Source organism: Pipistrellus kuhlii, unplaced genomic scaffold (genome assembly GCF_014108245.1).
Source record: "Pipistrellus kuhlii isolate mPipKuh1 unplaced genomic scaffold, mPipKuh1.p scaffold_m20_p_2, whole genome shotgun sequence".
Lineage (NCBI taxonomy): Eukaryota > Metazoa > Chordata > Mammalia > Chiroptera > Vespertilionidae > Pipistrellus > Pipistrellus kuhlii.
This window is the reverse complement of record NW_023425515.1, coordinates 40,722,843-40,747,920: the sequence shown is the minus strand read 5'-3', so window position 1 is coordinate 40,747,920 and position 25,078 is coordinate 40,722,843. Positions and strand designations below refer to the sequence as shown.

The 25,078-nt window shown below is 38.5% G+C and overlaps 1 protein-coding gene across 7 annotated transcripts in view; it reads right to left on the bottom strand.

Moving 5' to 3' along the window:
- Nucleotides 1–25,078, bottom strand: part of LOC118723992 (LIM domain containing preferred translocation partner in lipoma) — a 639,355-nt gene that overhangs the window by 100,695 nt on the left and 513,582 nt on the right. For all 7 annotated transcript variants that reach the window (XM_045583798.1, XM_045583802.1, XM_045583803.1 and 4 more), the window contains one exon: nt 13,020–13,189. In XM_045583798.1, coding sequence (XP_045439754.1) covers nt 13,020–13,189 — 170 coding nt within the window. The remainder of the gene's footprint in view (nt 1–13,019; nt 13,190–25,078) is intronic.

Below are 25,078 nucleotides of genomic sequence, written 5' to 3'. Positions count from 1 at the left end.
TAAAAAACATTAGCAAAGGACAGTGCAATAGCTATTCTTCCCCCACACAAATGCCTTGCTGTTGGATAATTATAGGGTGCTAATATGGATGCCTGTGGAAGGGAGAGGTGCTTTCCAAAGCATATTCATAAATAAATCATTTTGCTCATGCGTTAATTATCCCTGTAAAATTTTGTAGTAATCTTAGACCACTTACACTTTTAAAGGTTTACCTAGGTATTTTATATTTTTTTGTTAAATCTATATAAGTTTTATTTTCCTGTTGTATTTTCTAAGCCTATATTTAATTTTTTATTTTGTCAGCTTACTAGACTTTTGTAAATCTAATAATTTAGATTTTCTATAATTTCATATTATAGAATAATCATGTCATATATAAGTATTTACTTATACACCTTAATCTTGTAATACTGAGAGAGAATTTCTCTGAAAAGGGGTATGATACAATACCATTTATTTAGAATTAAGAAATATTACATGCAAAAAATACTATATATTTTTAGAGATAAGTAGAAAAATATTTAAAAAAATGCATAAATAGAATGTAAAATTAGCATAGTGGTTACCTCTGTACAGAAATTCTGAGAAGGTGATTAAGGATAGAAACCTACAGGATTTCATCTGAATTGCTATTGTTTTATTTCTTAAACTAGAGGCCCAGTGCACAAAAATCTGTGCATGGGGTGGACAGGTGTCCCTCAGCCCAGCCTGAACACTCTCCAATCTGGGATCACGGTTGGAATAAGACCTAAGCAGGCAAGTCGGACATCCCTCTCACAATCCAGGACTGCTGGCTCCCAATCACTTCCCTGCCTGCCTGCCTGATTGCCCCTAACTGCTTCTGCCTGCCAGCCTGATCATCCCCTAACCACCATCCTGCCAGCATGATCGATACCTAACTCCCCCTCTATCTGCCCAACTGCCCCTAGCCGCCCTTCCCTGTAGGCCCGATTGCCCCTTATTGCCCACCCCTACTGGCCTGGTCAACCCTAACTGCCTTTCCCTGCCCACCTGACCTCCCCTACCTGCCCTCACCTGCTGGCCCGGTCACCCCAAATTTCCCTCCCTTGCCAGCCTGGTCTCCTCTAACTGCCCTCTCCTGCTGACCTGGTACCCCTCAACTGCCTTTCCCTGCAGGCCTGGTTGTTCTTAACTGTCATCCCTGTTGACCTAGTCACCCCTAACTGCCCTCCTCTGTTGGCCTGATTACCCACAACTGCTTTCCCCTGCTGACCATCTTGTGGTGGACATCTTGTGTCCACATGGGGGCAGCCATCTTGTATCTTGGAGTGACAGTAAATTTGCATATTACATCTTTATTAGATAGGTTAATGGATTCATAAAGTGTAATAATATTTTGCCTTATACTTGTATCTGTACCAGAAATATTACATAATAAATTCAAATGTATACATAAAAAAAGTCTAAAAGGGGTGAGACTGGACCCCTCTATCCAGTCTCACCCCTCCTGCCACCTTCTAGTTAATTTCCTTTCAATGAGCACAAATCCATGCACCAGGCCCCTAGTCTATACATACATAAAAGGCTAATATGCAAGGTGTCCCTTTGGTGTACAACTGGGAAACTGAGAGTTCGGTGACTTGCTATGATGAGCACCGACAATCACGGGGTGGCATTGAAGGAAGGCCTGATCAGCACTGATCACTGGCCAGGCCTAGGGACCCTACCTGTGCACAAAATTTGTGTACCAGGCCTCCAGTATTACTATAACACCCATGATCCTGTGCATAACTCACAAGATTTAGGAAGAAGGCTGGCCATTAGTTTATTTAATCCTATTTCTTCTATTTTACTTAGAGATTTTTATGTTATTTTTTAATTTTATTTTGTGTGTGTTATTGTAATTTTTAAAAATAAGAATGCACTATAAATTTCATTAAATGCCCTAAAAACTATCTAGTATTTTTAAAATTTGATAAATCAATACAATAAATTATGTTACAAATTCTTAATATTGTCCTAACATTGCCATCATAGAATAACCTTGGATGTTTCATTATGTGAAATTCAATTTGTTAACTTTACTTAGGATTTCTGCATTGGTGAAAGGTTAGCATAGTTATCTTTTGAGGACAAGCTAGATTAGGTATTAATTGGGATTTATAAAATGTTTTGGGAAGCTTATCTTTTTTTCCTCCTAGGCTTTGAAAGTAGAAACAAAACTGGAATCAGTCCTCTAAAGATCTGAAATATCCTGTCAGTAAAATATTTTGGTTCTATCTCAGGTAGTATCTCTACATTTCATTCATGCTTTTGGTGTTATTAAAGTTTTTTTCTCCTGTATGTTAGATTTGTACAGAAAATAACCTCCTTTATATAAAATTTGAGGTGCAACAATTTCAAAATGTATGAGATACCTTTGCTAAGAACTTCTTTTTTTATTCCTAATTTTCTCTAATTTTTGTTTTTCTTTTATTTTCATGGGATGTTTATTTTATTGATTTTTCAAAAGAATAACTTCCTATACCTAATAATTCTAGTATTTTTTCATTTATTAATATGTGCCTTTACTTAACTAATTCCTTCCTCCTTTAAGTTGATTTTATTGTCCTTTTCTGTTTTTTTTTTCTTTTTAAATTAATATATTTGTACTATTGTTGCAACTAATGACACTAGATTTGCTCAAAGTTCCACTTTGACTGCATTCCTTTCTCACTGTCATGCAGAGTTATCATAATCACTACTTCTAAGAACTCTTCACTCAGGAATATGTTTACTTATTTACTCATCTATAGATGTGAGATTCTGCCAGCCAAAGTAAGAAATGTCTACCTTTCCTTTTCAGTCTGTGATATGATACACACACACACACACACACACACACACACACACACACACATATATATAATATTATATTTAAATCTTCTATAGATATTAGAAAAAAGATACAATCTCTTTGTTTATATACATTAAATAAATTATATTACTCAATTTCGATAATTTGTTTGTCACGAACACTGCAAGAAATGAGTTAAAGTTTTATAAAGAATATGGTTTTACCATCTTCATCTCATATTTATATATTTCAATGTAATGGTATTTAATAAAGAGAAGCACAGGACTATTCTGTAGGAACTGTGACCTCTTTAATAAAAATATTGTTCTTTGGTCTATATGGTAGTTTTGTCTTGATTTGTACTTTATCTAGTGTTAATGCTATACTTAGTAGGTAATAAATATTTTATTTTGGTCAGAATTTAATGTTACACCTTTTTCTACATATTTATTTTTAACTATTAAAAATAAAAACTATTAGTTTTGTTGGTTCATGATTAGTATCATTGTATTTGTTCTGGGTGTCCCCCACCAACACTTTATTTTAATTAATTAATTTGTCTGCTGGAATACTAAAGTCATGTTTTTTTCTTCAGAAAGATGATATTCATTATTTTTGAATGTCCATGAAATATTTAAAAGAAACCATTTTTATAAAAGACAACACTGTTATGAAACAAAAACAAGTTACTAATTAGTACAGATGATATGATTCCATTGTGTGTGTGTAAACACATATATAGAGATGTGTCATTATAGCTATAAACATATATCCATACTCACATACATTGAAATAGAAAATAAGTGTGTGTCAAAAAAATAAACTGTTATGTTATTGAGATGGGATAGTTTTGCATCTTTTCATATATTTTCAAATATTTTTTTCTCCTAGGCATACAATACTTAAGAGAGTTTTTTTTTTTTTTTGTATGTGTTTTTAATTTCCACTTGAAAGCAGCCTAAGTGTCCATCAGTAGATGAGTAGGTAAAAAGCTGCAATACATTTGCACATTGCAATACTACTCAGCTGTAAAAATGAAGGAATTAAATAAAAATGAAAGTTAAATATGTGAATAAAGAATAAATAAATAAATAAATAAATAAATAAGTTAAATATGTGAATAAAGAATAAAGAATAAATACCATATAAAAGAATATTCTGAGCTCAGTATTTCTCTAACAATAAGGCAAAAGCCACATCTATAAAATTCAGTTTGGTTTATCTGTACATATTTTTAACTTGACACTATAAAAAATGGTAATAAAGAAAAATTAATTAGGAAAGAGAAACCTAGTAATAACAAATTATATTTCCAATCACTGTTTGGATATGTGGGAAAAGCTGGATTTGAGAAGCAAAGGCCAGGGTCAAGTCTCAGATCTGTCCCTCATGTTCCATGGAACCAAGCAAGCTGACCATTTCCAAAGCTCTTACTACTGGAAATGAAGTTGGTTATAATTGTACCTATTTTCTAAAGTCCTTAGAGGGTGACATGAGACAAAAGGAAAGTACTTTGTAAAAGTTAAAGCACTACACAAATATTAGTTGTTGTTATAATTATTTTTAACAAAAATAAATAAATGAAGTTTTGTTTTTTTGTTTTTGCTTTAAAACCTGAGACCTTTAAGGGAAAGCCACATGTAAATGCTCAAGAAAAGACAGGGAATGATTTCTTTTCACCAGTTCAAGTTTAGCACTTTGCATTGTATAATACAGATATAATCGATGTGGTCATCAGCTAATAGGTTGAAAATGGAAGACTATAATCACAGGGGGCTGTCAGTATGTGCATGTTTTTAGGAAGTTGAATGTTAGTTTTAGGATTTTAATAACCCAGCAATAAAATTAGATCAGTTCCCAATCTTCATTTTGTCTTTTACTTTGAAACTATCAAAGCTGCTGCAAAATGGGACTAGACTCCCTTTTATCTCTTTCATAAAGTTCTAATAGGTATGATCATGTGCAATAATTTTTGCTCAGAAGCTTTGTAAACTGTAAGGAGCTATATAAATGGAAGATGAAACTATTCATAATTCTTAGCATGGTTAAATTTCTTAAAATGATAATTGATAAGTTTTCATCTTTCTTGAAGCATTTTCTCTCTGTTTATGGGAGAGTACTTGGAGAGTGATGATGTGATATCAAGAAGAAAATGCCTTTACATGTGTGTATGTGTGTATGTGTGGTATGAAAGGAGAGAGACAAAGACTCATTGGAGATGAGTGAGCAGAGGTCGGCAATCAAGAAAAGGGAAGAAGGGATGTTCATGTGGATTTTTCAGATTTAGTCCCAACTTTCAGTTCATTTCCCAACACCCAGATAAAGCCCTAGTCATAAATGCCTTTAAAACATTTTATTATAAAGAAATAAGCATAAAAAAAGAATAACTTTTCTTAAGAGGTAGAACACTGGCCTCTTAATGTAGGTGGAAAAGATAGAATATTTTAGTGATAGCCAATGAATGACATAAGGAAGCAAAAGGCCACTAAAGTGCTGAACATTAATGTGCCAAATTCAGGGACCTCAAAGTGTTTAGTCTCCTGTGGAGTTGGCCTACTTCGTGAGGTCTTTTAATCACTTGGATCTTTAATAAAAATGTCTACACAACTTCCACTTCTGAAGAGGTAGGAGCCGGGTCCGCTCCATTCTGAGGAAGTGCTCTGGGTGAGGGGAAGGAAGACCTTGGCTGCCATTTCATAAACAGGCTTCCTGAGAATCTCTGATGTGCTGTTTGTAGGCACAGACTCGGCTATGTGAAGGACACAGAAACTCTTTGTCAATCTACACTTATGGGTAAGCCTGTGTCCTTCAGGGCAGAAGGGCACACAAGTAGGAGGCTCTGCTGCTACTCTTCAGACTCATTACAACATAAAAATATTCTTAAGCAAAGCACAAAAATCTTTGTCCTTCTCATATAGGTCTTCATATTTCTTCTATGGCATCTATTTATTTTGGTATTTCCACAGAAACTGCAGCTATCAAATTACCCCAAAATTAGAGAATTTCTAAATTGCATCAGATTTGCAGAAGGAAAAAGCAATGACAATAATGTTATTAATCAAATCAAACCTTTAAATTAGTAAACAATTTCATGATGTACAAAATAAACTTGCTTATTCCTTCACTTTGAAGACAGGAAAAAAAGTAAGTATTTCCCTTTAATAAATGTAAAAACTGGTACTCAGAAATTAAGTAACACGCCAGGAGAGCAAGGACTAGAAGCAATATATTTTATCTTTATCATCTTGCTTTCCAAGGAAGCTTAGTGTTCTTAAATTTGATCCATAAGTATAATCAAAATTAATATTTTAAGAGATCTATTACCAAAGTAGAAAAGCATCTTTTTGGTTTTGTTAATAATTCTACAAATTAAAATTAAAATAATGCACTCATTAAATTGACTCTGAATAAATATAAATAAACTATAGGCCCAATGCATGAAATTCATGCATTGGGTGGAGGATTGTCCCTCAGCCCAGCCTGCACCCCTTCCAATCTGGGACCCTAAAGGATTTCATCTGGATTACTAATGGTTTATTTCTTAAACTAGAGGCCCAGTGCATGACACCTGTGCACGGAGTGGGCAGGTGTCCCTTAGCCCAGCTTGAACACTCTCCAATCTGGGATCCCTGGTGGAATCAGGCCTAAGCAGGCAGTTGGGCATCCCTCTCACAATCCAGGACTGCTGTCTCTCAATTGCTCACCTGATTACCTTCCTGATTGCCCCTAACTGCTTCTGCCTGCCAGCCTGATCACCCCCTAACCACTCCCCTAACAGAATGATTGATGCCTAACTGCTCCCCTGCCAGCCTGTTTGCACCTAACTGCCCTCGTCTGTTGGCCTGGTCACCCCTAACTGCCCTCCTCTGCAGGCCTGGTCCCCCCCAACTGCTCTCTCCTGCAGACCTCGATCCTTTCCAACTGCCCTTCCCTATAGGCCCTGTTGCTCCAAACTTTCCTCTTCTGCTGGCCTAGTCACCCCTAACTACCCTTCCCTGTAGGCTTGATCGCCCCCAACTGCCCTCCCTTGCAGACATGGTCCCTCCCAACTGCTTTCCCCTGCTGGCCATCTTGTGGATGCCATATTGTGTCCATAAGAGGGCAGTCATCTTTGACCACATAGTGGCAGCCATCTTGTGTGTTAGAGTGGTCAATTTGCATTTATTCTTTTATGAGATAGGATACAGGCCTGGTGCACTGGTGGGGGCTGGCTGGTTGGCCATGAAGCGTGTCCCGGATCAGGGTGGGGTTCCCTTTTGGTGTAGGGTGTCCCGGGTAAGGGGCCTGTGGTAGTTTGCAGCCAGCCATGTCCCCCGGTGGCTCAAGCAGAGGGCCTGGTATCTGGGATTTATTTATCTTGTATAATTGAAACCTTGTATCCTTGAGCAGAGGGCAAGGCAGGCCATGGCAGGAGAAAAGCTTGGCTTCCTTCATCACTGGGGCCAACTCAAGCCTCCTGTTCTCCAGCTCCTTGGCTGCTGAAATTTTTGTTGGGATTTATTTATCTTCTATAATTGAAACTTTGTAGTCTTGACGGAGGCCAGGGCAGGCCAGAGTGCATGTAAAGCTTGGCTTTCTCCATTGCCGGGGGCAACTCAAGCCTCCTGCTCTTTCCATGGTCACAGTCATTTTGGTTGGGTTAATTTGCATACTTGCTCATGATTGGCTGATGGGTGTGGTTTGTGGATGTAGCAGAAATATGGTCAATTTGGATATTATTCTTTTATTAGATAGAACACAAATTTTCTTTCTTTCTTTCTTTCTTTCTTTTTTTTTTTTTTACAAAGTTGTTTCATTTAAAAAAATATATTTTATTGACTTTTTACAGAGAGGGAGAGGGATAGAGAGTTAGAAACACTGATGAGAGAGAGTCATTGATCAGCTGCCTCTTGCACACCCCTTACTGGAGATGTGCCCACAACAAAGGTACATGCCCTTGAGTGGAATTGAACCTGGGACCTTTCAGTCCACAGGCTGATGCTCTATCCACTGAGCCAAACTAGTTTTGGCTAGGATACAAATTTTTAATAGTGGATAGGTTATAGTTTAAAATGCAATCTCATTACTATGATGGTTCTGTAAACTGAAAAATATTTCTAAAGAAATCTATCAAATGTTCTCCAAATTGCCATAAACTAAGTACTATAAATTAAGAAAGTTACTAAAAATAAAATAATATAAAATTTTATTTATAGGCATCCTATATAATAAAAGGTTAATATGAAAATTGACCCTAAGGGGGAATAACTGGTTCTATGACACACACTGACCACCAGGAGGCAGACACTCAACACAGGAGCTGCCCCCTGGTGGTCAGTGCACTCTCACAAGGGGAGCTCAGCTCAGCCACAAGCTGGGCTGATGGCTGAGAGCACAGTGGCAGTGGCTGGTACCTCTCCTGCCTCTGGGGCAGTGCTAAGAATATCTGACTGTGACTTAGGCCCGCTCTCCATAGGGAGCAGGACTAAGCCATCAGGTGAACATCTGCTGAGGGTTCCCGGGCTGCCAGCGAGATGTCTGACTGTTAGCTTAGGCCTGTTTCCCTGGAGAACACACCTAAGCTGGCAGGTGGACATCCCCTAGGGATCCCGGCTTGCGAGAGGCATAGGCTGGACTGAGGGAACCCTCCCCCCTCGCCCACTGGAGTGCACAAATTTTCATGCACCGAGCCTCTAATGCTATTAATAATACTAAGAAATTAGGAAAATTAGAAATATCATTCTAGTGGCAAATGGTTTTAAAATTTAGTGTGTAAGCATGTAAAACTATATAAAGAGCTAAAAGTAATGATTATTAGTCATGGGAAGCTATATAAATATTTATATGAAGTCAATCGACAGTAAATATAAAAAAAGCATGTATAAAATGATTAAAGAGAATTACAATACCATACAGAGTCAAGCTTATTTCATTATAGGTATGCATGTGCAAGGATTAAGGATTTAAGAGAATAAAGGAAAAGATGAATGATCAGTGAAACAAAGTTTCCCTCAAAATGATATAAATGTTCAACTTAAATATGATTTACAGTTGATGAATTTAGGCAAAAATTAGACTGGTCTCCTTCCTAGACTCCAGAGCATCAAACATGGGTGGTCTTAGGAGAGAAATGAATAAACTACTATCTTTAATATTCTGATTATATCAATTTAAAAAACAAAACAAAACAAAACACTGACTGAGGCTTGGTGCCTGGTTTTCCCTGCTTTGTACAGGACATCTTTCAGATATCAGTTTCCACCAATGGAATAAGAGGCAATTTGAATGCCATTGCAGGTGTGTGTTCTAAGGGCTTTGCTTCCAAGAGGGATATATACACACAGTTTTCCCATCCCCACATTTCTAATGTGGCAGCTTATTGGACTTATGAAAGTTCAGAAGAAATTAAAATGCTAACACATCCAATGTGGGGCTTAAGGCCTGGGCTGAACTCTGAAATCAATATTGAACAAGGGTCTCTGAATAAATCTTAACTGAACTCTGATAAGAATTCAATTACATTTTACTATCACCATGGATAAATCTCATTAAAGAAAAATCATGATTAAATTTTCTGAGGAGGGAGGAAAGTCAAAAGGATGGCAAGAATTTTCATTATTTGAATTCACACAGGTCTTGGAAGGATGTGACTGAGTACCTCCCAGACAGTGTTCCTTGCCATAAACATTGTATAGTATCAGGCAACCGAAGCTAAGAGCTACAGCCTGAAATATCACCTGGAATGGGGAGAGAAATCCGAGTCTACTCACTGCAGAAATCCATAATTTAGCCAGATTGGACTTTCTTTGGTTTTATTACATATTCAGGAGAGCAAGCAAAGCATTTAAAATGCTATGTCTGACAGGGTAAAACAATTTTCTAAAGCCTGCTGAATCTCCCTGCACATGGAAGGTCCTCATTTTCAGACTAAATAGGCCAGATATCCTGTCAAAATTTACCTCAGAATAGCATGTACTGTATTTCACTATCATTCCTTGAGCAAGCCAAGTGTACTTTACAAGGATTGCCTCATTTCATATCCACAAACCTTATTTTTCAAGAAAATCCCGAAAGCACCCACTATATAAATGAGGAAACTGAGGCTTAGGAAGATCAGATAACTCTCCCAAGGAGACAAGACATTAAATGATAGCACCAAATCCAGACACATTCTTTACATCATGGTACATTGTTTCCAATATTATTTATAAGATTCCTAGCTCATAAGGATAAAGAAAAACTAAATGAGGTTCATTAAAGTAGCAAGAATCAACAAGGCAGTCCAAAAAAAGATGGAGAAAAGACACCAGAGGTACAAAATCTCAGCAGCCTGTGCTTATTTAGTATAAGGACTAACAGCCATGCATAACTGCTTCTCTAGGCTCTGCTGACATCACCATCAGAGCTCCCTATGACTAGCATCTTATATAATAAAGACAGGATATGCTAATTGACCCTCACACCATCACAAAGATGGTGGCACCCACAGCCAATAAGGAGGGAATATACTAATTGCCACACCCTGAAAGATGGTGGCGTCCACAGCCACAAGATTGTGGAGGCATCCTGTCTCCTCAGCCACGTTGGGGCAGCATGCAGCAAGGCTGGGTGGGCCTAACCTTGCCATGCACCTGTCTCCAGATTCCCCCAGGCCCCTCAGATGCCCAGCCACTGAGGGCTGGCCCAAGGCACAGGCAAGCTTCAGATGGTGTCTGCTTAGCCTCTCAGGACTGCCCAAGACTCAGGTAACCAGGGCCAGCTAAGGCTTGCCCTGCTGGTTGTAGCAGCAGCAGAGGTGTGATGGAGCATCACTTTCCCCTGATCGCTGGGCCATCTCCCACCCCTGAGGGCTCCTGGACTGTGATAAGGGCCAGGCCAGGCTGAGGGATGGCCCCTCTAGTATTTTATAATGGTGGTCCTATGTGAAAGTCACTGCAAATGACAGTCTGCACAATCTAATGACAAAGGCGGGGGGGGAGGGTGTAATTTTCGCTTTTCAACACAGAATTCAAAGGGTGATATTTGAAATATTCCCATTCACTACAGAGGTAAGCTTTTGTTCACTGTCTTCCCCTGATATGCAATTGCTCCTTGCAGATCAACAGGACCTTACTGTGTTGGTCTTTATGTTCTGGACAAACTAAAATTGTGTGATGTCTGTAAAAACAAAACAAAAACACGGGACTAAGAGTGCCAAAACTGAATATAGCCCTGATTTGGACACTAACGACAGAAGATAAGAAGTCACTGTATTCCTGTCTGCTTCCCTGTGTTCTTACTTCTAAAGAGAGGAGTTAGACTAATGATCTTCCAAAATTTTTTTTTTCCAGTTCCAACATTGCATGGCACTATAATGATGCTATACGAGTGTTTAAGTTGTCTTTGGGGAGAAAAAATGAAATAAAATTAAGCCTAAGAAATGCAAAACAATATTAAATCTTATAAGATCTTTATCTCAAAAAAACTTTAGATCTGTGCTACAGATTCCAGGGCTGCAATGAGTTAGAGCTGTCAGGTTATGGGAAAGTGCCAAGGAGGCCAGGTACTTCTGCAATCAATTTAAAAATTGGGAATCTACAAAGGCATTTATAACTCCCAATGTCTTACACCAAAAGCTTCCTCTATGTTGACACTAGAGGCCCAGCAAGCAATATTGCAGGAGACCCAGACCCACCATGTCAGCAGGACCTGAGCCAGGCAGGAGAAGGGACCCAGACTGACACCTGCTATGCAGGGCAGGACATGGGACCCAGAGACAAGTCCCTGCCCACCCATGCATGCCCTGCCATGCACACAGCCCTGACCACCTATAGAAAGCGTCTGGGAAAGCACACTGGCATTTATTTAAATTGTCAGCTAATAAATCTATGGTGGTAGGCAAAGCCAGTGTTGAAAAAACATTTTGCCAAAAGGCAGAAGTGTTGTCAGCTTGACCTTATTTCTGCCCAGATGCCAGGGAATGGGTTTCATTATGTAAATCCAGGCAAGCACCAGGAGTGAATAGGACTCAGGCCCATCCTAAAATGCACATAATCTCCTTTGTTTTGACTTTTAGTAAAACTTCCTGTTTTTCTCACTGTATAAAATAAACATGCTGAATGGGATCTGGGTCACTGTTCCTGTTCCTGTCCATGTCAGCGTTCAGTGATCCTACCCGGCCCTAGCTTTTTACTTCTATCTCCGTGTCTGTCTCTTTCTTTCATTTTCTCAATCCCCAGCTGCCCCTACTCAGGAACTGGACTGCTCTCTAGCCACACTGGACGTGGAAAAGAAAGAAATATTTACAGCTACCCACGTGCACCTTGCATGCAGCACCCACGTTGCATGTAGCCTCCTGGTGACCAGTCTTTGGTTGTGATGGCATGACGGCATGATAATGTCGTGGCCAAGGGTTTTTATAATAGGGATACTTGGGCACTGAGGGCCAAACCATGGCTCTTTTGGAGATTTGCAAAAAGCACTCCTTTTTTTTTTTTTTTACCTATAAGTGTTCAGCAGACACATTAAAGTCATGCAGAAGGATAACAAAGACAATTGCTGTAGGTTAACAAAATATTCTGTTCATTCATTAAATTGCTGTATCATATGATTGCTTAATGTATACATGTGAATAAACTGGCCAAAAGCTAAGATAATGTGACTACGAGTGTATTTTAGTCACCCACTGATGTTATTAAAGTATATATTTGTCACGTTCATCAAAAAGACAACATCAGCAATTTTTAGCTCAGTCAGCATTACTCTTCATTTCCCTTTAAGGTGCAGTATAATAAAGAGTTTCTCAATGTACATCATTGAAAACCTCTGAGTATGATAGGTAAGAAATCTTCCTGGTAGAAAAGAGGTGATTCAAAGAAACCAGGAGTTTAAAAATGCATTGACAAGTCCAGAGGCCCTGTAACATTTCTCAACAAATACTGACAATTCAGGGTGACACCTAATATTGCCACTTGGGAAACTCTCTGATGCTATGATAGATAACAATTTAGCTAATACATACAAGCATGAAATCCACACGGTGATGATCTTCCTAGAAGACCACTAATTGAATGGCAGCCCCATCCCAACACACCTTTTTCACATGAACACATGGAAAAAATTAAGATATGCCAATTTACATGCACACATATTGTGAAGTCTGGGGTAGAGTCAAGATCTGATAGCAACATTCTATCTGGAGTGACTGGCACTTTGTCAAAGAAGATATCTTTGCAAAGTACCTGAGGACCAAATCTGCACTTACAATGTAGCAGGGCTCGCAGTAGGCTTTCTTCTCCATGGCGTAGAAGGGCTGTCCCCGGAGCTTGTTGTTGCAGATGATGCACGTGAAACAATCCACATGGAAGACCTGGTCCATGGCAGTGCATCCTGTCCCTTCTCCAATGACATTTTCCCCACAGCGAGCACAGCGGCCTGAAAGAAAGAAGGGATTGACCGTTAAGAATACACAGAGGAGCACTAACCGTTTTGGTTCAGTGGGCAGGGCATCCACCTGTGGACTGAAAGGTTCCAGGTTTGATTCTGGTCAAGGGCATGTACCTTGGTTGCAGGCACATCCCCAGTAAGAGTTGTGCATGAGGGATCTGATTGATGTATCTCTTTCACTGATGTTTCTAACTCTCTATCCCTCTCCCTTCCTCTGTGGGGGGAAAAAAAAAAAGTCACAGAGGAACACTTCAGTCCTGGGATAGAACCCAACACAGGGAAGACAGCAGCAACAGCAATGGGACCACTACTATCGCCATCACAATCATGAGCAAGATCACCAGGTTAGACATCACTATCCTCTTTAAGTTCAGCAGGATGGGGATTTTGCATCCTGCTATAAAATTGAGGAGTTGGCTGTCTCAGCCAACGAACTCAAGTCAAGGCCAGTGCCCTGACTCTACTCGTGGGAATCTAAGGACAATTGCTCTCGGTATGGTAGGGGTCGGTAGGATTCACTAGGAAAGACTTTCTCCTCAGGAAGTCTGCTTGTCTGATTAGACTGGGAGGGAATGGGGTCCAAAAGCAAACTTCAACTCCTTTCACAAAAGCCCTGGTTGTAAACCCTTTGCATCCAGCTCTTGGTAATAGGCAGGTCAAAAACCATTTCCTTTCATTTCCAGACAGCTCTGACTGACAGAAAGTTCTTTCTCAGATTGGGCTGGAATGCTCACTCTAACGGCTACTTAGCAGTTCCAATTCTGTCTTCAGGGGATTCATGAAAAAAAACAAAACCTCTCATCTCTTATACTTGACACTCTTTAAAATATTGCATTTAAGTGAGTGTTGCCTCCAAGTCTGTTCTTGGATTGAACATCCTTAAATCCTGCAATAGCTCCACACACTGTAGGGCTTGAGTCCCTCATGGCCCAGGATTCTGAAAACTTCCAGTATTCTTTAATGGATTCATGGGGCATCTGGACCACAGATGGACATCAGGTTTAGCTTTAAAAGATTCACATTAAGTCTTAAATAAAAGTACAACATCATTTCAGAGAAATATTTATGTCAGCGAGAGACATTGTACTGGTTGCAATCTGTCTCTGTATCTGGCTTCATCGTGGGAATCTTGTCAGAGGTCAGATCCACATCCCCGTTCTCATCTCATTCTTTATTTCTACTAAATAATTACAGGTCACTGGGATGTCTGCAAAGATCTGCAGGCATTTATAGGTAAGCTATAACAAACCTAGCACTTCATATGTGTCAGGAATTTTCTAGGTGCTTTTTATATGCTAAATCCTTTCATATTCACAACAACCTAGGTGATAGGAACTATGTGATATTCCCCTTTTACAGATGTGGAAACTGAGTCACAAAATGGTTAACTAACTACAAACTCAAGCAGTCTAGTTTTAGCATCTGTAGTCTTAACCACTATGTAATCTTGCTTCTGCCTGGTTCTATGCATCAGGATTGAACAGAGATCTGACATTGTGGAGAGATTTCTCACTGAATGAAGACTGCTTTCAGCACTTCATCACATTGGATTGACAACCATTTCACACCTAAAAATAGGAGGGCTAAATGTTTCAACTTGGGAGAAAAGAGGCAAATATATCTCTAATTTTCTCTAGTTGAATTTGGCCCTGTAAAAATTTCTTTCTATTCTGTTGCAGGATTTGAATGTCTTTATTATAGTATAATCCATTATTTTCCTCCTAAAAATTAAGAAATATCAAGTGTTGGAAAAATAGTTAAACCCTTGAAAACTAAGTCATCTCCACTGTGATTAATATATTATATAGTCAAGATATTATTGACATTTGTAAAAGTGTGGTTTTATTTATTTTCAAACTTCTGTTGAAGAGTTAACTTGTACTTGTTTTTTATTATAAAAATATATAACTTTAGAGAGGTACGTTTAACATTATGGATGTTCATTGACTTTAGTAACCAAAGCAGATTATTTCATATAGCACTATTTTGTTTTTTGTGTGTGTGTGATTATTCAGAACAAAACATTTAATTGGCTTAATTAATTAGAAAGTTCACTGAGCTATGTTTGGAAAAGATGCTAAAATTCTGAGAGCATCATGGTATTATCTGTCAACATTTCATTACAGAAAACATATTGAGGATAACAAGCAATACATAACATCTAATTTTTAAAGAGTCATCATCAGACTTAGAGCTTAAACTCTTCTTTTTCAACTGCTTGTGTGGAAAGATCATATTTATCCTAGCATATACAGATTCTTTTCCTGTATATATTGGAAACCTGTTCACTAAAATTTACATTTGTAATATTAATCTGAAGTCGTATTTATGGTATTATCTTTATTACTATTTTTTTCACCTTTAATGATTCATATTTAAATCACCGATCGCCTTTGGTTTATCTGAAGAAAAATGTAATACAATAGTAAATAATGAAAAATACAGTTTTAGCTGAAACCGGTTTGGCTCAGTGGTAGAGCATCAGTCTGTGGGCTGAAAGGTCCCAGGTTCTATTCCGGTCAGGGGCATATACTTTGGTTGTGGGCACATCCCTCATAGGGGGTGTGCAAGAGGCAGCTGGTCGATGTTTTTCTCTCTCATCGACATTTCTAGCTCTCTATCTCTCTCCCTTCCTCTCTAAAAAAATTAATAAAATATATTTTTAAAAAATCAATAAAATATATATTTTTAAAAATCAATAAAATATATTAAAAATAAAAGAAAAATACAGCTTTAACATCAGCAGAAAAAGTCCTACTAGTGACATGAAAATATTCTGAGCTGAATGGCACTGTTACTAAGGGTTGATTAAAAAACAATTCAAAAGAGGTTTTGTGGTACTTTTGATATTTTTATAATGTGATGATTACTAAGAGAACTTATATGCATATATGCATAGCCCATGCACAAATACGATAGTACAGTTGAGGCCAGGATTGGGGCAGGTGCTGGGTGGACTAAGGCAAAAGGTGGGAAAATCGGGGACATTTGTAATACCCTCAGCAATAAAACTAAAACTAAAAAAGAGTCAGTTGGCTTCCTGAGAAAATTATAATTTAAAAATTTCAAATTTTAAATTAGTTAAGTGCAGGTCAACAAAATTATTTTTAATTAATTCCCTTTCTAGACATCAAATTGGATTCCCTGATAATGCATCAGGGACTACTAGTGATCTCTGGTGGAAAAAATGGTTTCAATCAGATGTTATCAACTGTTGGTAATGCTGGTCTACAAGGCAGGTAGGAGTAATAATCTAGACCACAACCACCCAAAGGGTAATATCTGGAGTCCAAGAGTCTGGGCCTACAAGGCTGATAGACAGTCTGAGAACCTGGGGGAGATTTCCATCACTGATTAGATGGAAAGATGAGAGAAGAGTCCTGAAGGTAAGGCTGAAAAGATAAGCGTTGGAATTCTCATTCTCTTCAAGACATTCCCCGGCTATCTACTTTTTGTCCAGTACTATATTTGGCTTCCCTGTGACATACAACAGTGGATCAGACAATATCAGTATCTTTTACAGTCATTAGGGGACTATATAGATTCCACAATCACATGAGAAAAGTGTCACTATGGGAAAGTGCAATAAAATGTGGGAGGAAAATCGCATCTGAGAAGGCTCAGGAAAGTTTTATGGGGAAAGAAATATTTGAGCCCAACCATAAAGGATGGAATTCTGACAGGTGGGAATGGAAGAGAAAACAACAACACAAAACCTAGTTTTTTCAAATGCTTATTGAACCCAAAAACTCTGCAATGATTTGGTGCTGGCATAAGGTTTTGTCTTCTCATCTATGAAAGGAGATGGGCTGAATTCCTAAGGAACAATTTTTTTCCTTTATATTTTGGAGAATGTTCTTCCAGAGTGGGTCAGGTGAATATGCTGGCCCCAGACATGACCAGCTCTGCTGCCTCAGATATTTTTCCTATTCTTGGGAGAAATCAGGGACACTAGGCTCGAGGGCAGTCAGTCTGGCACCTTTAAAATCACAAGCACAGAAAAAGAACGAAGAACAAAAATTAAAAATAGCCCTGCACAGGACAGTAAAGGTGCCCGCATGTTCCCTTTTTATGAACAAAAACTTACAAACCATGGCTTTTAGGGATGCATTGAGAATGGAAATAAAGTTTCTCTAGCATAGTGCATTCTTTCCCCTACAGGGGCTCATGCTGCACATCACTGAAAGCATACTGCACTCTTAATGTCCTTCTTTTAGACAAACATCTCAGCACTTTCAAAGGAGGAAAACCAGGGGAATAGTACAGGTCTAGCAGGCATCAGAGCATCCAGGAATGTTAATTGATTAGGGGCCAATAGGAATCCCAGGGCCAAGTTCAAATGCAGGGCTGGTATCAGAAGCCTAGCACAGGAACATAGCAAATCCAAGGAATAGTTATACAGCCTGGGGAGAATTTTATCAATGAATTAAGACATCCGAGATCTTGTTTATATATTATTTTTTATTATATATGTTGCTTTATGTCAACTGTGGAGATAGTCATGAATTCCTCTCACCCATTACTCCTCCCTTTCCTCCCACCTATAGTAACCTCTGCAACCTCTCTGAAATGCTTCCTTCCCAACACAAGCCTGCTATGAAAATTGAGTTTCATTATCTCCCTTGGGCCATTGTAATGGCTTCCTGATTATTCTCTTATCTCTGATCTACTTCCTCTTATGAATGGAAAGGCTGTATAAAGTCTTAGTACTTGAGCTAAGTCTGGAAGTTTACAGTTTTTGAACAAGTTGTTTTTATGAATGGCATGGGTAGAGGGTGATTTTACAGATCAATCAACAAAAAAGCAAGGAAGGTGGAATAGTGGGATATGTTTCTCTTTTCATAATATGAATTTATTTCCTTTCCATTATGAAAGTAAAGTATTATTTAGAAATGTTATTTGGGTGATCAGTACACCAATAGGCCATAGACTGTCTTTTGCAAACAATTCTGGCTTTGGAGGTGGGACCAAAGATGTCTATAACCATTTGGAGAGTTAGTGCTATGGAGATCAGTAGTGGCAGACTCCCAAACTCATATATTAAATATAAAAAGTAAAATAATAACTTTATGCAGACATAAAGCCAAGTCATGTTTGTCCTCCTTGCTCCTTGATATAATAGAAATTTTGGGCACAAGCAAAATTAATATTCTAACTTTAAATATCATAAAGAAATAAAACTTTACATGACAATTCTATAACAAATCAGCTTTCTTATTAGATGCCTTCTAAAATATATTCTGAACAAAATCTTGCTCCAAAAGTTCAATCAATGAGGTTATATCAGGTTAGGGAAATGATGGTCACATATACCTAGAAACAAAGCCTGCCCCAATTTAGCATTACATATATACATGGCCACTGAGGTTAACATCATAAATCACAAACTCCATTAAAGCAGTTCACAAATTATCTTCCACCGAAGATACAAAAGTATAATAAAACAAGTTTGCATTCTTTATGTAACAGGTCCGTATGATATTCACTGACGGTTCTAGGCTGATGGCATTTTCTAATGGCCAAAGTTTTTATTTTACAGAACCCTGCAGCCTCAGTGCATACCTATAATAAGCAGTTTTCTTAAAGCTTGCTTAAGTCTAGAACAATGATCCTCAATCTTGCCTGAATGTTGGAATCATCTGAAAACTTTTAAAAGAAATATTGATATCTGATCCTTGGTCCAGAGATTCTGATTTAATTGGTCTGAGGTAGGAGACATAGGATGAAATTTTTAAAAGCTTCCAGGTGATTCTCATGTTCAGTCAACTCTTTCCAAGAGGTGCCTATTTCTGTGCTGCTTGTCAGGAAAACAGCTAATAAGTATCACCCAAACAGGTTTCATCTGCATGCAAAGCAGTTCAGAGGCAGACTGGAAAAATGAGTTGGCTGGAAAAAAAGCAAATTCTGTGGTATTGTAATATACATTACTTATCATCAACAAAAGTCATTTCCCTTTTTGTCTTAATTTGAAGAATTTTTAATGGCTTCCCTACACCCCAATTGATAACTATATAAACAGAATCTGCTAAATTTTCTCATTAACTATTGGCAGTGCTGAGCCAGAGAAAACAAGTTCATGGGTATTGATTAGAAGCACTACTATGGAACTGGCTTCTTTTGTGTCACAAATGAATTGATAATACTTCATAATACAGCACTGCTGTGTGGCCTTAGACAATACAGATTCTACAAGAATGTCAAATGATAGCCATGTAAGTAAGGTGTGGCATCACAAATTATTAGTATATCATGCATCAAATTTAGTCATTACTAGTTTCTTGGACTCTGTCTTTAAACAATGTAGCATTATTCAGCCTATTATGGTTAGTGATTTTGATTTCTGTGAATATTTGAATTCTTATCAGATTTCCAAAGCTGAAATAACATGGCTGGCAGGTACACATAAGGAACTATCTGGCATTGAAATTGGGATGCAAAAGAACTGTTGGCCCAGAAAGGAACTCACTACAGACTGATTTATTTGCCTCTCAGCATAGCCATTATGGCCTGTTGCAGTTTAGGTTCTTACAAGGGTATTTCTTGGATCACATGATCTCACACATCTAGAGGAAATAATGAACAACACAAACAGACCCAGAGAAAGAGAACCAGTGATCAGACTCAAACCTCAGAGGGAAAGTAAGGGAGGATGGGGGTAAGGGGAAGAGATCAACCAAAGGACTTGTGTGCATACATATGGGCCTAGCCAGTAGCCATGGACAATGGAGGGGGGCACATATCTAGGGAAGGGTTTGGGATGGGAATGGGGAATAAGGACAATTATGTGAGACCATAATCAATAAAAAAAAAGCTGGACTATAGGACATATCCAGTTCTGTCACTTTGCTTATATGAATATAACTATATTATACTACTGTATTATATTATTGGGCCATGCAGAAATGCTTGAAGACTCAATAGGCATGTGGATAGCAAGGTGATGGATGGGGAAGGTAACTGTTCCTCTCTCTCCCTTTTCTATATAGTTACACACACACACACACACACACACACACACACACACACACGCACTCATGCACACACTTGCAGGATGGCAAAGGAAAAGGAGCAATGACTGCTATGGCACCAGGACCAGTGATAGATGTGTGAATCATGGTAAATGAAAAGCAATCTATTGACTCTTGTTTCACTAACATAGGAGAGACAAATAAGAGAAACATTTTAAATACAAAATAAGAAATTAAGCTAAGGTAAGACAGAAACAAGATAAAACAAACCCCCAAAATGACAGAACGGTTCAGGAATGGGTAGACAAAGACCTGGGCCACAAGCCTGATGTTATGGGGTGTAGGCTGAGTGACCTATTGTTAAAAGGAAGTCATTATGAAATCTAACCATGAGGTGATTCATTTAGAGATATATATTTGCTTAGGTTGGACCTTCAGGTAAGGAGGTGAATAGGAGGGGGAGTCCCACATAGGGTTGCGACAGCAAGTATGCCTCACTAATTTAAATATACTGCACTGTGAAGAAGTATTGCAAATAGATGAAAGAAAACCACTGCGTTGTTTTCTGTACCAGGCACTGTCCTACACACTCTACATGCCTTCTTTCATTTAGCCCCATCAACCTTTATCTATTCTTATTTATAGATAAGAAACCTAAGGTTAACTGACTTGGCCAAGGTCTCAAAGGTAGAATAAGGTGAGGCTGAGATTAGAACCAGGTCAGACTTACAAAGCCCACCTTCTTAATCAATAGTTTTTTCCTATGAATAATTTTAGTATTCATTCATAACTCTGATGCTTTTAGCATTGTCTAGGAGCGGGGCCCATTCCCTCTCCCAAGGAAAGAATAGCCAGCACTGCATAAGTTCTTCATCATCTTAAGAGGAGGGTCCAGAGTGTACACATCTCTGGTCCTAAACATAAGGAGCTCTTCATTTTGAAGTTGTCCATCACCTGCTGTATTGGGAGGGAGAAAAGAGAAGGGCCTCTAGTAGGTACTTTGTAGCTGTTATCCTCATCGAACTTCATGGACAGGTAGTCAAGGCACTTGTTATCTCTCCTTTCTACAGAAGCTGAGCAAAGGTGACTGCTGTGCATAGTACTTGGCACAGAATAGAGACTCAGTGTGAATTCAGGAGTGCTCAATGAACATCAGGATTTGCTTAGAAGGGAAAATCATTATAGGCGAGGGTTCTTCAGAGAGGATCCTGAGCTCTCGAACCTCAAACTCTGGCTTCCCACCGGGAAAGTTTTTTTAAAAAAATTCTGACGCCCATGATCCACTTGTAAATATTCCAGTTTATTTGGGGTGTGACTCTGCAATAGCAATGTTGATGTGCAGTGGGTTGAGAACCATTGTTATGAAGGGAGCTGTTTGTTCATGTGTTCCACACATTGTAGTTTGTCCTGGGATATTCTTAGAAAGCAATGACAGCTAGGAGCAACAGCCCTGGCTGTATGAGCTACATTCTAGGAAACCACCATTTGTTGGAACCATGCACCCTTGTCCCAACCTTCACTAAACTAATTCACCCCCCCCCCACACACACACACATACAAACACACACAAACAAATGCACACATGGCAGGGCAATCATTCTCTGATGATTTCTATTCTCAGGAATAGCAGCACAAACAAACCCCAAAACCAGACAACAAGAACAAGAACAAAACAAAAAACAACACTGCTTTGCAGTTTGGGATAATGATAGCCTTTAAACAAAGTTCTATACAACATGGTGTAACGGCAATTAGACAGAACTGTAGGTGTGAACTCACTAGTTATGGGAACAAGTTTCCTAAATTTCCAAACCTGAGGTCCCTTGTTTTCAAATAACCAAAATAGACTCCTGGAAGGTCCAGGTGGTCTCAGTGAGTCATTTATCCAGCCATTCTGTCAACCTTTCCAACACACTGAATCTCTATTCTGTGTCCAATACTATGAATAGTAGTCACCTTTTCTCAGCTTCTGTAGAAAAGAGAGATGACAATAAGTGCCTTGAATACCGGTCCATGAAGTTCAATGAGGGTATCAGCTACAACATGCCTTCTAGAGGTCCTTCTACTCACTTCCTCCAACTACAGCAGGTGTTGGGCACTTCAAAATGAAGAGCTCCTTATGTCTAGAATCAGAGATATACCCTCTGTCCCTTCCTCTAAAGATGATGGTCAATGTGGGATAACAGAGATAGCTGCATCTGTAAGATAGTTATGTAAGATTTACTAAAACACTACGCATAGAATTTAATGCTAGGAATTCAGTTCCAAACCTGGACATTTTTGTGGCCCCAGAGAGATCATAATGATCGAGGTATTCTGCACGTACTATTTTCTAAGCATTGTTTTAAGTATTTGAATGTACTACTGTATAATCTTTCTAACAACCTTATCAAGAAGATCCTTATGATCTCTACTGTAGCTGAAGAAATGTCAGTCCAGAGAGATTAAGTAACTTGCCCAAGGCTACAGAGTTAAAAACTGCAGCTGGAATGGGGGCCCAGACAGTCTGGCTCTAGAGCCCTGCCCTCTAACCTGGCTTACTAGTTTCCAGCTCCAAAAATTCCTGAAAACTCTGGTCTGGCAGGAAGCTTGTGCAAACCTTATCATGTCCCTGACAGGAATATCAGTGTTTGTTTTGGCTAAAGCAAGATTTCTCTTCAAATTATTTTTTACACATGGACAATTTCATATTCCTGCATTTAATTTTAATCTCTTCTTTTATACTTAAAATTCGTTTCATGATTAATCTGCTGACAGGAAAAAATCAACATCTACAAATAATGTTACAACTGCTACTGCAATGATTATTTTTGACTTATGATTTGTAACTGGTGTGTAGTATCTCACATGGGGATTTGTGTTTCCCTCAAGCTCCACACAAAGCTGAAAATCTTGACATTTGCCTGGATACTTCTACTTTTTTTTTGGTGGAAAATCCTAAATGTATTCTTGCTATTTAAGAGCAAACCTAACATTGAGGTAACTCAAGAGGGTGTTTCTAAAGCCACTGTATTTCACTGCCTCACAACAGCCTCATGCTTCTCCTTAGGATGCTAACAGGCACTCCTTCTATTTTCATGTGCTTCAGAATAGTCAATGTACTTTTCTCACCTGACACTACCAAAAAATAACTGATATTACTTAAAATAGTGTGGTGAAGGACTGGGGCAGGAGAGGCAAGTGCCGACTAGAAGAGGTCAATGAAGGGGAAAGGGGGACATCTGTAATGCTTTCAACAATAAAGACAAATTTAAAAAAATAAATTTTTGATACATGAAGATGTAGAGCAAACTGCAAATTCATATAAAACATAATTTCCATGTCATTTAAATCTTACAAGAACTAAAAGCTAGATAAGACGATTATCCTCTTTTGACAAATGAGTTAACCTTAAGAATGACTTAAAGGGTAGGTAGCAGAGTTGGAATTCAAGGTCAGTTAACCAGGCCCCAGTCTAGTGGACTTTGAGCTAGACCACATAACCTGTGCGCCTGACACTGGACCCACAGATGGGTGATGTTCTCACCCATCAGAAGCTCATTAGCCTTATTTGGGTTTTGGTTTTCTATTTCAAACTGAAATGGCTGTTATACATTGTTAAGTGAACTTAAAAAGTCCCAGAATGTAAGAGCACATGGAAAACATAGACAGCATCCAATCCAATCTAGTCTACAGATACAAAAGCAACAACTCAGAGAGAGACAGTGCCTCGAGAGCCCATTGCAAGTCAAGAGCAAAGGTGAGGCCTGAATTCAAGACCACTGGTTCTCAGTAAGGTGCCTTTTCATCTGCAGAGGCGTGCCACCACAACTATTAGTTTCTTCCCACTAGTAGGCGCTGTTGCCTGAGCAGGAGGAATTTCTCCCACATAAGGTGAAATTTCATTGCCAATAGAAGTACTGTATTGTGTGGAACACTGTGGTTCACAAAAATGACTCCTACAGGATTCCAGAAGGTTAACTCCATCACCATCAGAACCAGGACAACCATCTTATTTCTGTCTAAAACACCTGGCATGTGCTGCATTTGAAATTCAAAGCAATGGGAGCAGAATGTGGGGTAGTGGTTTTGCAATGTACTTCAGGGAAAGAGCAGGCCAGTTTCTAGTCTCCATTCAGCCAAAGGTGGTCAGAATTTATTTGTTTTGTACATTAGAGTTACATTTAATAGTCACTTGATAGAAGGTTTATGACTTTATTTTGTTATTTTTAAAGAATAAAACCCCCATTGAATGGGATAAGTGGTAGATTTGTGGTTATAAGAACCAGGTTTTAGTTCTAGCTGTACTAGATGTAAGATCTTTGACTTTGGGAAAGCTACTCTATCCATCTAAACCAGTTCTAGGTATCTCAATAGTAATACCAGCCAGAGCTACTGGGAGGAATATAGAAATATATATATTCACGTTTCTTTAAGAAGCCACACACCTAAGCAGGGCCAATCCTTTATATATATGATATATAAATTATATATATATACTTTGCACATATATAATTAAAATGACAATAAAATGTAAGGAATTACATCAAGATGTATCACTGTAAATAACTTTTATTATGCATATTGATATCAATTACATGCACAGTAGAGGAGAAGGTACTTATGCATCTGGGTCTCCTATCCAGGGATTACATTCTAAGGAATACCTATGCAAAATCCACAAGATGAAATGCAGTACTGAATGTGAGTAGATAGATTTTGAGGACCTAAACTCCCTGGAAATACTGGCAGTGCCATTTATCTTCTCAGAGGAGTAGGCAGTTGAAAATCATCAATATTTGACAGATGATACTACCATAGACCTCATCAGCAAACCTAGGCACAGAGCCTTAGATAGCTGAGGCCACTCCCACCTCATGTGTCTGTAAAACCCTCCTCATTAAACTCTAGTCTGCATTGATTCCATTTC